At 30.9% G+C, this 12745-nt stretch overlaps 1 protein-coding gene across 1 annotated transcript; it reads right to left on the bottom strand.

Moving 5' to 3' along the window:
• Positions 1 to 8122: 8122 nt before the first annotated feature.
• Positions 8123 to 11637, bottom strand: LOC123204115 (acid beta-fructofuranosidase-like). Its single transcript, XM_044620674.1, has 7 exons — positions 10991 to 11637; positions 10616 to 10624; positions 9533 to 10389; positions 9089 to 9250; positions 8776 to 9011; positions 8593 to 8680; positions 8123 to 8513 (listed from the first exon to the last, which is right to left on the bottom strand). The coding sequence occupies exons 1-7, from the start codon at positions 11370 to 11372 to the stop codon at positions 8313 to 8315; spliced, it is 1935 nt and encodes a 644-aa protein (XP_044476609.1). The 5' UTR covers positions 11373 to 11637; the 3' UTR covers positions 8123 to 8312.
• Positions 11638 to 12745: the final 1108 nt, after the last annotated feature.

Genomic DNA, 12745 nt, shown 5'->3' with positions numbered 1-12745 from the left:
TAGTATGAATTGCTTTGTTCTATAAGATTTCTGTAGAAGAGTATTATGATTTGGATCACGCCTTATCATGTGTGAGTGGAAGATATTGGATCCGGTCCACCTATGATGGGTTGACCCAATCCATTAGGGTTACAAATTCAAGATTAACCCATGATATACAATATTTCAATTTTGCCCTTAACAATTATTAAAGATAACTGTCACTCTCCCTCTTATTTAATAAAGGGTAACTTCCATTGAGAAAAAAAAAAAAAAGATAGAACACTTACGCTAAAAACACAAAAGGAATACATAACTCTTTCTATTCAATTCTCTGGAAGAATTCTTGCATAAATGAGAAAACAAATCAGCAAAGTGTGTTGTAGATACTCCTAGGAGTGTATCGAATCACCAAATCATCATCAATTGTCAGATTCAGTAAACCAGATATATTTTCTGTGATCCTGGAATTGGTATTATTTATGCTTACAAATACGATAATATATTTACTCATGTAGTTATATATTTTTGTTAATTATATATGAAGTTGGTTATTTTTCTCATAGAGGAGCTACCTAAATTCTTTGCAGTAGATCAGTCAACTAATTATAAATTTGTAAAGATAATTTGTTATTGTCTTCTTATATATTGTGATATTTATTTATAGTATTCATTAATGTAATGGCAAGATGATCAATACCCCCTGAGCTAACATATATTAAGCATAAATTATAGTATTTGTATAATATTTGTCAAAATAATTTACCACTAATGATTTCTATTATTCAATCGAAAATCTCTTACACTAACGATTTTGATTTTCTTTTTATTGATATATTAAATTTCTTTATTATCAAAATATTCAAAAAGATTATCCTAACATAAACTTGGATTCATTTGTATTGAATAAAATAAAAATATTAATTGATAAAATCTTTTAAAACAAACGAAAACAAAGTTGTTGGAAGAAATTAAAAAATTGAATGAGAGAGTTTGAATTTTGAAATTAAGACAGTTGAAGAAAGTTGAGAATAAAATATAATATGAAATGATAAATGATGGGCGGTTTATATAGAAAATAAGAAATTCAAAAAATAAAACCCAAGTCAGCCCGATTGTTGCCGTCCTCCAGGGCATTGGGTGGTGAAGAAGATAATTTTTTTTTTTTTTTTTTTGTTGTTTCATATTGGTCGTGTCAAGGTGGCTTGTAGGCTTTATTTTAAAGGAAATTATATAAATGGCCAAAATTAAGGGGGTTTAAGTGAAATTGTCTAAAACAATTAAGTTAAAGCAAAAATATATAACTTTTGTGAAATGGCTAAACTACCTCTATATATAAACAAAGAAAATTTTTTTATTTCCCACGGTACTCTTCTACGATTCTACTGTGCAAATTCAACGAAAATTTGTGTTCCATGGTCATCCCACGGTCGAAGAGATTTTCGGCAATTTTCGTGTTTTCCGACGACCGAAAATGACAAAGAAGGTTAGTATATCTTCTCTAATCTTATTTGAATCAAGTTATTATTCATATTACTGAGATTTTGCGGTTTGAAACTTTAGGGTTTTAATTTTTAACAATGCTTAAAATGTTTTGATTTTTGATTGTTTTCGTTGAATTTGTTGAGGGGTTTTGTGTTATAGTTTATGTAGATTTGATTTGTGTTGAAATTGGAGGCTGAAACAACGAATTTTTGGCTAAAAAATGTGTCCGAAGTGATCGGCAGTCTGACCGTGGGAACAGTGTATCCTACGGTCAGGACGAATTCTCCCAGGTCAGGAGAGATTGACCGTGGGTTAGGAGGTTAAGTAGCGTTTTCAAAATATTAGGGAGCTGGCTGAGAGCGGTTAGTCTACGGCGGGTGTTTATGAAATTTGCCATGTGACAGTGGGTTGATGTCGTGAATACCATGGGTTAGGGGGAAAATTTACTTTTCTGAAACTGAAGGGGTGCTAATAGATTAGAAAATTACTGAGGGGTCAAGGGATAAATATTGGACTTGTTTGAAGTAGAAATTTTCTCAGGGGGTAAATTGATAGTTTTTAAATTTAAAATTTCTCGACGTATAGCTTTTGAATTTTATATCCGTTTTTTCTGTTTTAGGGTTTCTCAATATGTAGTTTTCGAATTTGAGATTCAGTTTTTCGATTTTTGTGCTTTTGACACATTTTACGATGTAATGACGTAATTTCAACACAATATTTCGATTTTTTTATTTATAGGATATATCAATTCGTATTTTTGAATTTCAGTTTCGTTTTTCCGAATTTTGCCGTTTTATGATATATCTACTCATGTTTTCCAGATTTTCGAACGATTTTTTAATTAGTGACATTCTTACGTATTTCAACTGATACAGCTCGAATTTCAATTCCGTTTTTTCGATTTTCGCCTTTTTAGGATAAATTGAGTCTTTTTTTCAGATTTTCTAACGATTTTTCGATTGTTCACAATCTATGACATTTCAATGTATAGAATTCGAATTTCATTTTCATTTTTTCAAATTTCACCGTTTTATGATATATCGACTCGTATTTTCTAGATTTTTAAACGATTTTTTGATTGTTGACATTCTAGGGTATTTCAACATTTAGAATTCGAATTTTAGTTCCGTTTTTTTGAATTTCACCATTTTAAGATATATCGACTCGTATTTTAAAGATTTCCGAATGATTTTCGATTATTGACATTTTAAGGTATTTCAAAGTATAGAATTCGAATTTCAGTTCTATTTTTTCGAATTTCACCGTTTTAGAATATATCGACTTGTATTCTGAAGATTTTCGAATGATTTTTTTATTATTAACATTTTATGGTATTTCAAATTATAGAATTCGAATTTCGGTTCTGTTTTTTTGATTCTCGTCCTTTTAGGATATATCGATTCATATTTTCAGATTTTCGGCTGATTTTTTGATTTTTAATATTCTAGGGTATTTCAATGTATAGAATTTGAATTTCAACTCCGTTTTTTCGAATTTCACCGTTTTACGATATATCGACTCGTATTTTCCAGATTTTTGAACGATTTTTTGATTGTTGATATTATAGGGTATTTTAACGTTTAGAATTCGAATTTCAGTTTCGTTTTTTTGAATTTCACTATTTTAGGATATATCGACTCATATTTTGAAGATTTTTCGATTATTGACATTTTAAGGTATTTCAAAATATATAATTCGAATTTCAGTTCCGTTTTTTCGATTTTCATCCTTTAAAGATATATCGATTTATATTTTCAAATTTTCAGTTGATTTTTTTATTGTTAACATTCTAGGGTATTTTAACGTATAGAATTTGAATTTCATTTCCGTTTTTTTAAATTTCACCTTTTTAGGATATATCGACTCGTATTTTTCAGATTTTCAAACGATTTTTCAATTGTTGATATTCTAGAGTATTTCAACGTTTAGAATTCGAATTTCAATTTCGTTTTTTTTATTTACTCTCTTTCAGGATATATTGATTTGTATTTTTCAGATTTTCAAACGATTTTTTGATTATTGACATTCTAGGGAATTTCAACATATAAAATTCGAATTTTAGTTATATTTTTTTTATTTTCACAGTTTTAGAATATATCCACTCGTATTTTTTCATATTTCTGAACGATTTTTCAATTGTTGACATTCTAGAGTATTTCAACGTATAGAATTCGAATTTCAGTTCCCTTTTTTTATTTTCACCGTTTTAAGATACTGAAATCTTAATTTTTAAATGTTGTCATTTCTTTTTTTATTGTTTTCTATTTTTCATCTTTCTATGTTTTTTTTCATTACTCCATTTGTTTACATATTTGTTTTTTATTATTGTTTTACGAATTTTTATAATTTTTGCTAGATATTTCTCGCAAAAGAAAACTTGTTGAACGCATGGTATGCTGACATTCGCGAGTACACCAGTTTACTGAATGCTAATTCCTTCGCATCATCTTCGGTTCCTCTCGCGACAGGAGACGGGGCTTCTCCTGTCTCAAGACATTTAGATATATCCGTTGAGACTTCTGAGACATCTGAGAAGCTTATTCAACCTCCTATTATGGAGCAGTCTATTTGTCCCACTGGAGTTCAAAGCCCACTTACCACAAACCTTCCTAGAGTTAGGACCGTACTACCCATCTTGTCACCAAGGAGTGTCCCTCATCAATATCACCCAGTATTTCCATATTAGATGTTGCATTGGCACACTGGGGTACTACGATTTTGCACGGGATTTCAAGTTTTCGTGACGATATGTCTTCACAGATGACTGGATTACGTGATGATGTGGCTCGATTAGAGGATCGTATAACTCGTTTGGAGGACATCGTCACTCGTACATGTTTAGCCCCCGTTGATCAGGTTGTAAAACCACATCTAATTTATTACTTATAAAAATTGCATTTTGTTATTATTCTGACAACTCCACGACTTGATCCCCTCGTGTTACATCGAGCGACGGATCTCCCTCAGCAGGGGGAAGGCTCCGGTGACTGTGGCGTGTTTATGTTACATTTTTTTGAATGTTCAGCATTGTCACGGAGTGTTGATTTTTTCCGAGAGTCGCCTACCTCTATAAGTCGACGTTTAGCGTCGCAGTTGTATTTCCACTGTATCGAGTAGATCACGGGTGTATATTTAGTTAGCTCATTGTTTATTTATCGTTCTTCATATGTTCTTCATATGTTCTTATATATATATTTATTGTATGTGCGTATGTGCACGATGTACTTTATCTATCATTATATATGAATATCCTTTTAATTTCATTTTTTAAATAATCTTGACACGGAAGTAATTATATGTGATTTAAGTGATGTTACTATCAAACATGAGATGAAATAAAGAAATATTCAAACAACTCATTCCAACAAATATGAAATGAAGAAATTATTCACACTAAAGTTATTGCATCATATCTTAATACAATTACACATTTGAAATAATAATAAAAATACATCGATTACATATCATGAAGTACAACAATGATGAATCATATAACTAACAAAACTAAATATAAGCTTGTCAAGATCTCGACCCTTTGCCTTTTCTGGATGAACGCTGTGGGGCGGAGCTCGAAGCGGGTTCTAGGCTTTTACATTGGGTTCGTTCATGTCCTGGTTCAAGCTGTAAACTATTCATACCCTCGGTAACTGGTGTCATATACTCAGGCTTTACATCTTCAGAAGGAATATCGGGCATATCATTTCCATCAAAGTCACCCCAGTCGAGAACCCTATCTTTTTCTCCATGAGCCCATGAGTTTGCAATGTACAATTGGTCATTACTAAAATCAATCAAGTTTTTCAAATCATATTTTTTTTCACCCGACTAATTTCTTCATCATCTTCATCTTCTTCCTTCTGCCCTTCAATTGGGGTACATGTAACAAAAATAGGAATACATTCTTGTAAGTACTGAGACATATCAATAAGACCCTGGACATCTTCATCATTTTGGATCTGTACGGGACAGTTGAGCTTAATTTTTCTTAACTTTATTGATAGTTGAAGATAGTTTTTCATTGGATCAATACTGCAAGACTCCTTCAAAAGCTCAATAAATCTCTCAAATGTTGTTCCATAAGGAATTTTAATCAATTGTTTGGATCCTCCAACATATTTCATTGTGTTGTTGCCACCTTGAATCCATTCTCCTTGGTAACGAACTGATGCATAACCATCCGTTTTAATTATCAATCCTGCAATGACAAGTTTTTGGAAATAATTATTCATTTATAACAAAAAATCTATAATAACTATGTAAAACAATCTTACAATTATTAATATAAAAAAACCCTCATATTTTTTTAATATTTTATTTAACCCTCTATAATTATTTAACAATTTATATAACACCCTCATATGTTATCTTGTATCAAAATGCATCTATTTGTTCTTAATGTTCCATTTAAAATGTTTTTACAATGTTTAATATCAAAATACCTCCTATATTTTTTTAAAAAATTTCATTTAACCCCTTATAATTATTTAATATTTTATTAAACATCCTTGTATAATATCTTGTATCAAAACGTATCATCTATTTTTAATATTTCATTAAAAATATTCTTACAATATTTAATATCAAAATACCCTATATTTTTCTAATATTTCATTTAACCCCCTATATTTATCTAACAATTTGTTTAATAACCTTTTATGTTACCTTGTATCAAAATGTATCTATCTATTCTTAACATTTCATTTAAAGTGTTCTTACAATATTTAATATCAAAATACTTTCTATATTTTTTAACATTTTTTTAGTCCTCCATACTTATCTAATATTTTATTTAATACCCTCGTATGTTTCCTATTATCAAAATACATCTGTTCATTCTTAACATGTTTTTAAATCCTTCATGATATTATGAAATATCAAAATACCCACATATTTTTCTTAATATTTCATTTAACCCTTTATAATTATCTAAACTTTCATTTAACACCATTTTATGTTCTCTTGTATCAACAAACATCTATCTACTCTTAACCTATTATTTAAATCTTTCATATATTATGTAATTTCAAAATACCCCCTATATTTTCTAAATATTTTTTTTACCCTCTACAATTCCTAACATTGCATTTACCACCCTTGTATGTTGTCTCATATTAAAATACATCTATCTATTCCTAAAATTTCATTTGTAATGCTCTTACAATGTTTAATATCAAAATGCCCCCATATTTTTATAACATTTTATTTGACCCCTCATAATTATCTAACACTTTATTAACACCCTTGTATGTTGTCTTGTATCAAAGTATACCTATATATTTTTAACATGTTATGTAAATCCTTTATATATTGTATAATATCAAAATACCACCCATATTTATCTAACATTGCATTTAACCCTTATATTATTATCTAATATTCAAGTATCCTCTTTATATGACATATAAACTAGATTTAACAAATAAAATTAAGTTTTTAAGTTAAGATTCATATAAATACATTTTTTTCACGAATAGCCTTTTTTTCAAATCGAATTCAGAAATACGAACTTCTTCCATCCGAACGAATCCGTACTAATTGATATTGAGTAAAAATGAGAGTGAGAGTAAGTGTTTGAGTGATATGAAAAGTGTGTGTAATAAGAGCGAGTGAGGGGGTTTATATAGATTAGAGCTTTTCATTGTCACTACGTTTTTAATTATGTGTAAAATTTGTCAAATATAAAAACTATAAACTAAGAGCTGTCAATATCAGTGCTCCTCTCTCACTATTGTCACTTTTGCATTGTCATCAACTAACATTTTAACTTTTTATAATTGTATGATTAAAACTTTTTATTGTCACTATGTTTTCAATTATGTGTAAAACTTTCTAATGTTATTATCTTTGTTTACACTAATTCGATTTGGATTTGTTAAATATTGTTTAAATCTACCACTTCACGTCAAATTTGTTGCTAAAAGAGCTTTATTTTGACGTAATTTTATGGCTTTGAGTTATCTTTTCATTTGCCCAAGATCCAATTATGTGTACATATGTCTAACTCTTTTCGGTTTTTTGACAAGTAAGAAAGGATAAGAAAAACGAGGAATAAAATATAAAATAATTAAAATTAAAATATTATTTTTGTATGCGTAATTTTTATATGATATATAAAAATTACCCCTTTATGTGACATATAAACTAGATTTAACAAATAAAATTAAGTTTTTAGGTTAAAATTCATATAAATATTTTTTTTTCACGAATAACTTTTTTTCGAATTGAATTCAGAAATACGAACTTTTTTTATCCGAATGAATTTGGATTAATTGATATTGAGTAAAAATGAGAGTAGGAGTAAATGTTTAAGTGATATGAGAAGTGTGTATAATAAGAGTGAATGAAGGGGTTTATATAGATGTGGTGAAGGATAATTTTAGTATTTTAAAAAAAGTTTAGAGCATCTTTATTTAGGAATAAAAAATTTAGGTATTTTTACTTAAAAATAATGAATTTGGACATTCTTACTTAATAGAGGTTAATTTGGTTATTTATTAAAATTTTCCTTATTTTAAGGTCCAAGCACACCCAGCTCATAGGTCTGACATGACTTGTAATTTTGGGGATCATGCTGCCTATGAGTCGAGCCTAAAAAGGGTCCCCGGTCGGACCACCCCTGCCATGTCCAACTGGAATAAAATATTTAGAGAGAGAAAAATAAAACAAAGAAATGCGCTTTCCAATTAAATTTCTACAATTGAAAACGAGAACGGCTAGTTCACATCATCCTCACTTTGAGATCTATTTCAAATCACACTTTACCCTCTATTAGCTAGCTTTGATAATACTTTTCCCTTGCCAACATGTGGTTGGATACAAACAATATCAAATTAAAAGAGAAAAAAGGTTTAATGGGCGTCATTGGAAAATGGACGGATGAATGCAGAGTTCAAGTGCCAAATCTTTAGTGAAGAAGCAACACTTGTCTCAGTTGCATTGTTGAACAAAAACACTCTTGCTTCTCCATATATTGCCTTTGTTGGATACACTCTTGCTGTTATACAGGTTCTTCCACCTTGAGCAAACCCTTCTACTATTGAATGATCCACCTGTAAATTTTACATACATTTCCAATATTCATTACTCAAATCTCTTAATCTGAACAGCATAACTATCTATCAGACTTACCAATACTCTCAATGACAATTTTTCTCCTTTTAGTACTGGAACAAAGCTTCCATAGATACTTTTGTTAACATCACTAGCCTCTGAAGACCTACAAACAAATTAACAATTTCTTTTAATAAATAAAATGGCTACAAATTCCCGATTAAGGTAACTCACTATCGAAGCAAAACAAGATTTTTGTACCTCGATTGATCAGTGCAGTAGAAAGTTTGGAGATTTCCGTCTTTTTGTTTTGCAACATAGAAATATACGGGGGTCTGTTCAGAGAGGTGTTCATCGGCCAGAACCAAAAGGCCAAAGGGTCCAAATGCGCCGCGTTCTGCAGCACCCCCACTGCTACTGCAGCTGAACTCTACATCGGATGCAGACGTTCTGTTCGGAGCCTCCATGTCTAAGTCAAATTCGGCTACTATATCCAACTGTTACATTGCCATACAGTTCCTTGTAATGCCAATTTTCTTACTTCACTTCAGAACATGAAAAGCATATAATTTACCTGAGCTGCTGGGCCAACTTCAAGTGGTACCACTGACCCTGGCTTGAGCTCCACATTGTCAAATTCCCTGCTGGTCAATCTTAAACTATTCACCTCCTTCACTGGCCATTGTATAAGACTGCTTCCAGTTTTTTGGTCTAATGCCACTGTCCTTGGAACGCCCTGTGCATTAAACAGAGTTTTTACATGAACACCAATTAGTACACCATCTAATACATACATGTATAATGAGTCAAAGACTTATCTAAAAAGAAAAGAACAATGTTATGCTTACTCATGTTTGAGTACATAATTGGATTCACAGGCGATGTGTCATTATGTGATTGAATATTATTTTATCCTTAATTCAAAATCACCTAATTATATGATGACAAATTATCTATATACCTAATTATATATTTAAAGTGCCTAAACATAATTTTATTGAAGGGAAAAATGTATTACTTGAAGTGATGCCCACCCCTTCTTGACATCTGCAGTTTCACTATCAGATTCTCCAACCCAACCCCACAAAATTCTCCTACCAGTATGCTGATCATAAAAGGTCTTGGATGCATAGAAAACCCCATAATCATATCTAAATCCAATTCCAACATCAATCTTGGGATTATCCGGAATCCATGTACTATTCTTCTCATAATAAGTACCAAGTGCATAGTAGTCATGTCTATCATTATCCAGGCTTGTCTTCATAACATGCTTCACTCCAGGGCCATTGACTGATGTATCCAACCCATTTTCTATTGTTGTTGAGACAGGATAAAAATCCACACACTCCCACATCCCTGTGCCTGGGACACTATGCAATTTTTTATCCAACAGCTTATAATTGATGAAATCTTCAGTTTCATAAACCAAAGATATGCCAGTTTTATTAATCTTGGAGCCAATAGTAATACGCCACTTCCCTTGAGAAGTGTACCAAGCTGTTGTTGGATCTCGGAAATCCTTTGGACCAATCCCTGGTGGGGGGACTAGAACAGGGTTGCCGGAATATTTGATCCAATTGATGAGGAGAGGGTCAGACGGGTCAGCTGGATATGCAAGATTTTGAACCTGGATGGACTCATTGGTGGAGCCAGTGTAGAGCATTATGAGTTTACCATCAGGAAGGACTGTGGCTGAGCCTGTCCAAACGCCGTTAATGTCAAACCATTGATCAGCAAAGATGGCCTCAGGGAGATGAAGCCAATGCACCATGTCCCTTGACACAGCATGACCCCAGATAATGTCACCCCACACTGCAGCATTTGGGTTGTACTGGTAAAACAAGTGATACCATCCCTTGTAGAAAACTGGACCTGCAATATGCTGCAGCTAATTAAATAATGCAACAAGCCATTTCAACAAAATCGCAATTACATGAACATGCACTCTGGAGTAGCTTATTGTTGTTTGAAGGATCTTAACAATATCTTCAATTTTGCAGTCCCTTTATAAAAGGAAATTCCTGGTTGATCCAGTTGGGCAATCGTGGAAGGTCTTGCCTTCGTAGAATTAAAAGGAAAAAGGAAAAAGAGGGCTCACCATTAGGGTCTGAAGCATCACCAACCACAATTCCACGTCAGAGCAAATCAATGTCCCAAGTACTCCACCAAAACAATTAAACAGAAATCAGCATTTAATTAACACATTCAATTAATGGACTATTTTATAACAAAAACCAAGGACATTGTTTTCTTTCGAAAAATTTAATATAAAATTGACTTTGACCCACCCTGACCAGGATGTCATCACTGTAAATATAAATTCCAAATTTTCCTTCAAAATTTATTAGAATGAGAAAAAAAAATGGCCATAAAGTCAAGGTTTATTTTAAAAAAATAAAGTGGAAGGTCATAAAAAAGAAACAAATGAGTAGCATTGGTTTGTTTAATTGAAAAAATGGAAGAAATAATGTACCATTCATCCAATTCTTTTTCGGCTGAAAATGGAATGCTGTTCTTTGCCATGACAGGACGGTGTTGTTCCATGGGTAAGACCGGACATTGGCACCGAGCCATCGGTTGGACTTGTCGGAGACGCCGGACAACACCCCACGATCCAATGGGCGTACCATCTCAGGTTGGAATGATGGCTTATGATCTTCATTACGTTCATATTTTGAATTGGCATTACTTAATGATCCCTGGTCGTTTACTAATGCAACAAAAAAACCGACCATCAACAACCCACAAAAGGCCACGAGGAGCACTTTGGTGGGCGTGCGCCGGTTCAACGGACGTTCTCCAGGGGTGGGGTCTGCAAGAGTTGAAGCTGCCAACAATGGATTCAGATCCGCCATGAAGAAAACAATGTACAAACAACAATGGGAAATTAACGGAAGAGACAGACAGAAGAAGAAGAAGAAGGTATATCCTGGAAAGGTTGCAGCTTTGCTCTCTTCTCACTCTATTTATAAAATTAAATCATTAATCAAACAGCGAAAGTGAGAGAGAGGAAATCTAGAAATTCTCAAATAATTCCACAAAAGCAAACTGGAACTGACAACTGGAAGTTGAATGAATCACTGATTATTTATCCCAATTTAAAAAATTAAGAATAAAAATATAACCTCTGCGACTGTTCTCGTGCTTGGCTGCCCTAATCACGGATTACAAAGCTCATCTTTCTGCCCTCTGTAATAATTGCATTCTTTCTAAAGAATTCTACTTCATTAAGTATGTCCTACTTCAATCAGGATTCCAGTGTCTGCCGTTATTTATGAAACTTAAGGACCATTTGTTGGAGTCAAAAAGGATTCTTTGGTACCAAAGTTTTTAAAACCCATCTATGGTTGAGTTGGTTATTTGAGAGGTTTATAATTTAATTAAATTTATTTTTAAATTATTATATATTTTTTAAATGATATAAAATATTTTATTATATTTTTAGAATATAAAATATATAAAATATAATTTTAAATATGTTAATTAAACAATTGACACTTCATTACATAAATTAAGAAAAAAAATTAATAACAAATTTTTTCAATAATTCAATTAAAATCTTACAAATTATAACTTTTTTAAATTTTAATAAAACAAAAATTATGTAATATTATATATACTTGGTTTTGTTGGTTTTAAATATTTTTTCAACTTTAAGACGTTTATCGATTTTGACCAAATTTCAAGCAAATTAATATTTATATATAAATCAGATTAGATTATGAAACCAAATCGGATTGTAAATTAGTTCATGTTTTAACAGATCGAACCAACTAGTCCGATCTGGTTTTAAAAACACTATTTGTTATAAATGTTATTTAAAATTTCGATAATTTTTTATTATCAGTAGTGATATAATAAGTAATATAGAGAGTAATCAGATATTACCTTCAACCTAGATATTAAAATATTATCAAATTAATCTTAATTTTATTCTTATTTATTAAACTTTTAAGATGAAAATATGTTAATTTTCAACTAAAATAACTAATAATATAAAATATATATATATATTAAAATAATTATACCTAAGTAAAATAATATTTTGATTTTTTTATTAAATTCAATCAAATACAATAATTATTATAAAACAATTTATACATAATCACTTTTTATATATTATGTCTTTATGATATATTTTATTTTAAATAATAAAATATTACTCTAATCAAACGTATCATTAATAATCTAATTAGGATATCTGTTTTAATTTTACTTTTTATAATGA

This window comes from Mangifera indica, chromosome 20 (assembly GCF_011075055.1).
Source record: "Mangifera indica cultivar Alphonso chromosome 20, CATAS_Mindica_2.1, whole genome shotgun sequence".
Classification (NCBI taxonomy): Eukaryota; Viridiplantae; Streptophyta; class Magnoliopsida; order Sapindales; family Anacardiaceae; genus Mangifera; species Mangifera indica.
Note: the sequence above shows the minus strand (reverse complement) of the source record. Positions and strands in the feature narration are given on the sequence as shown.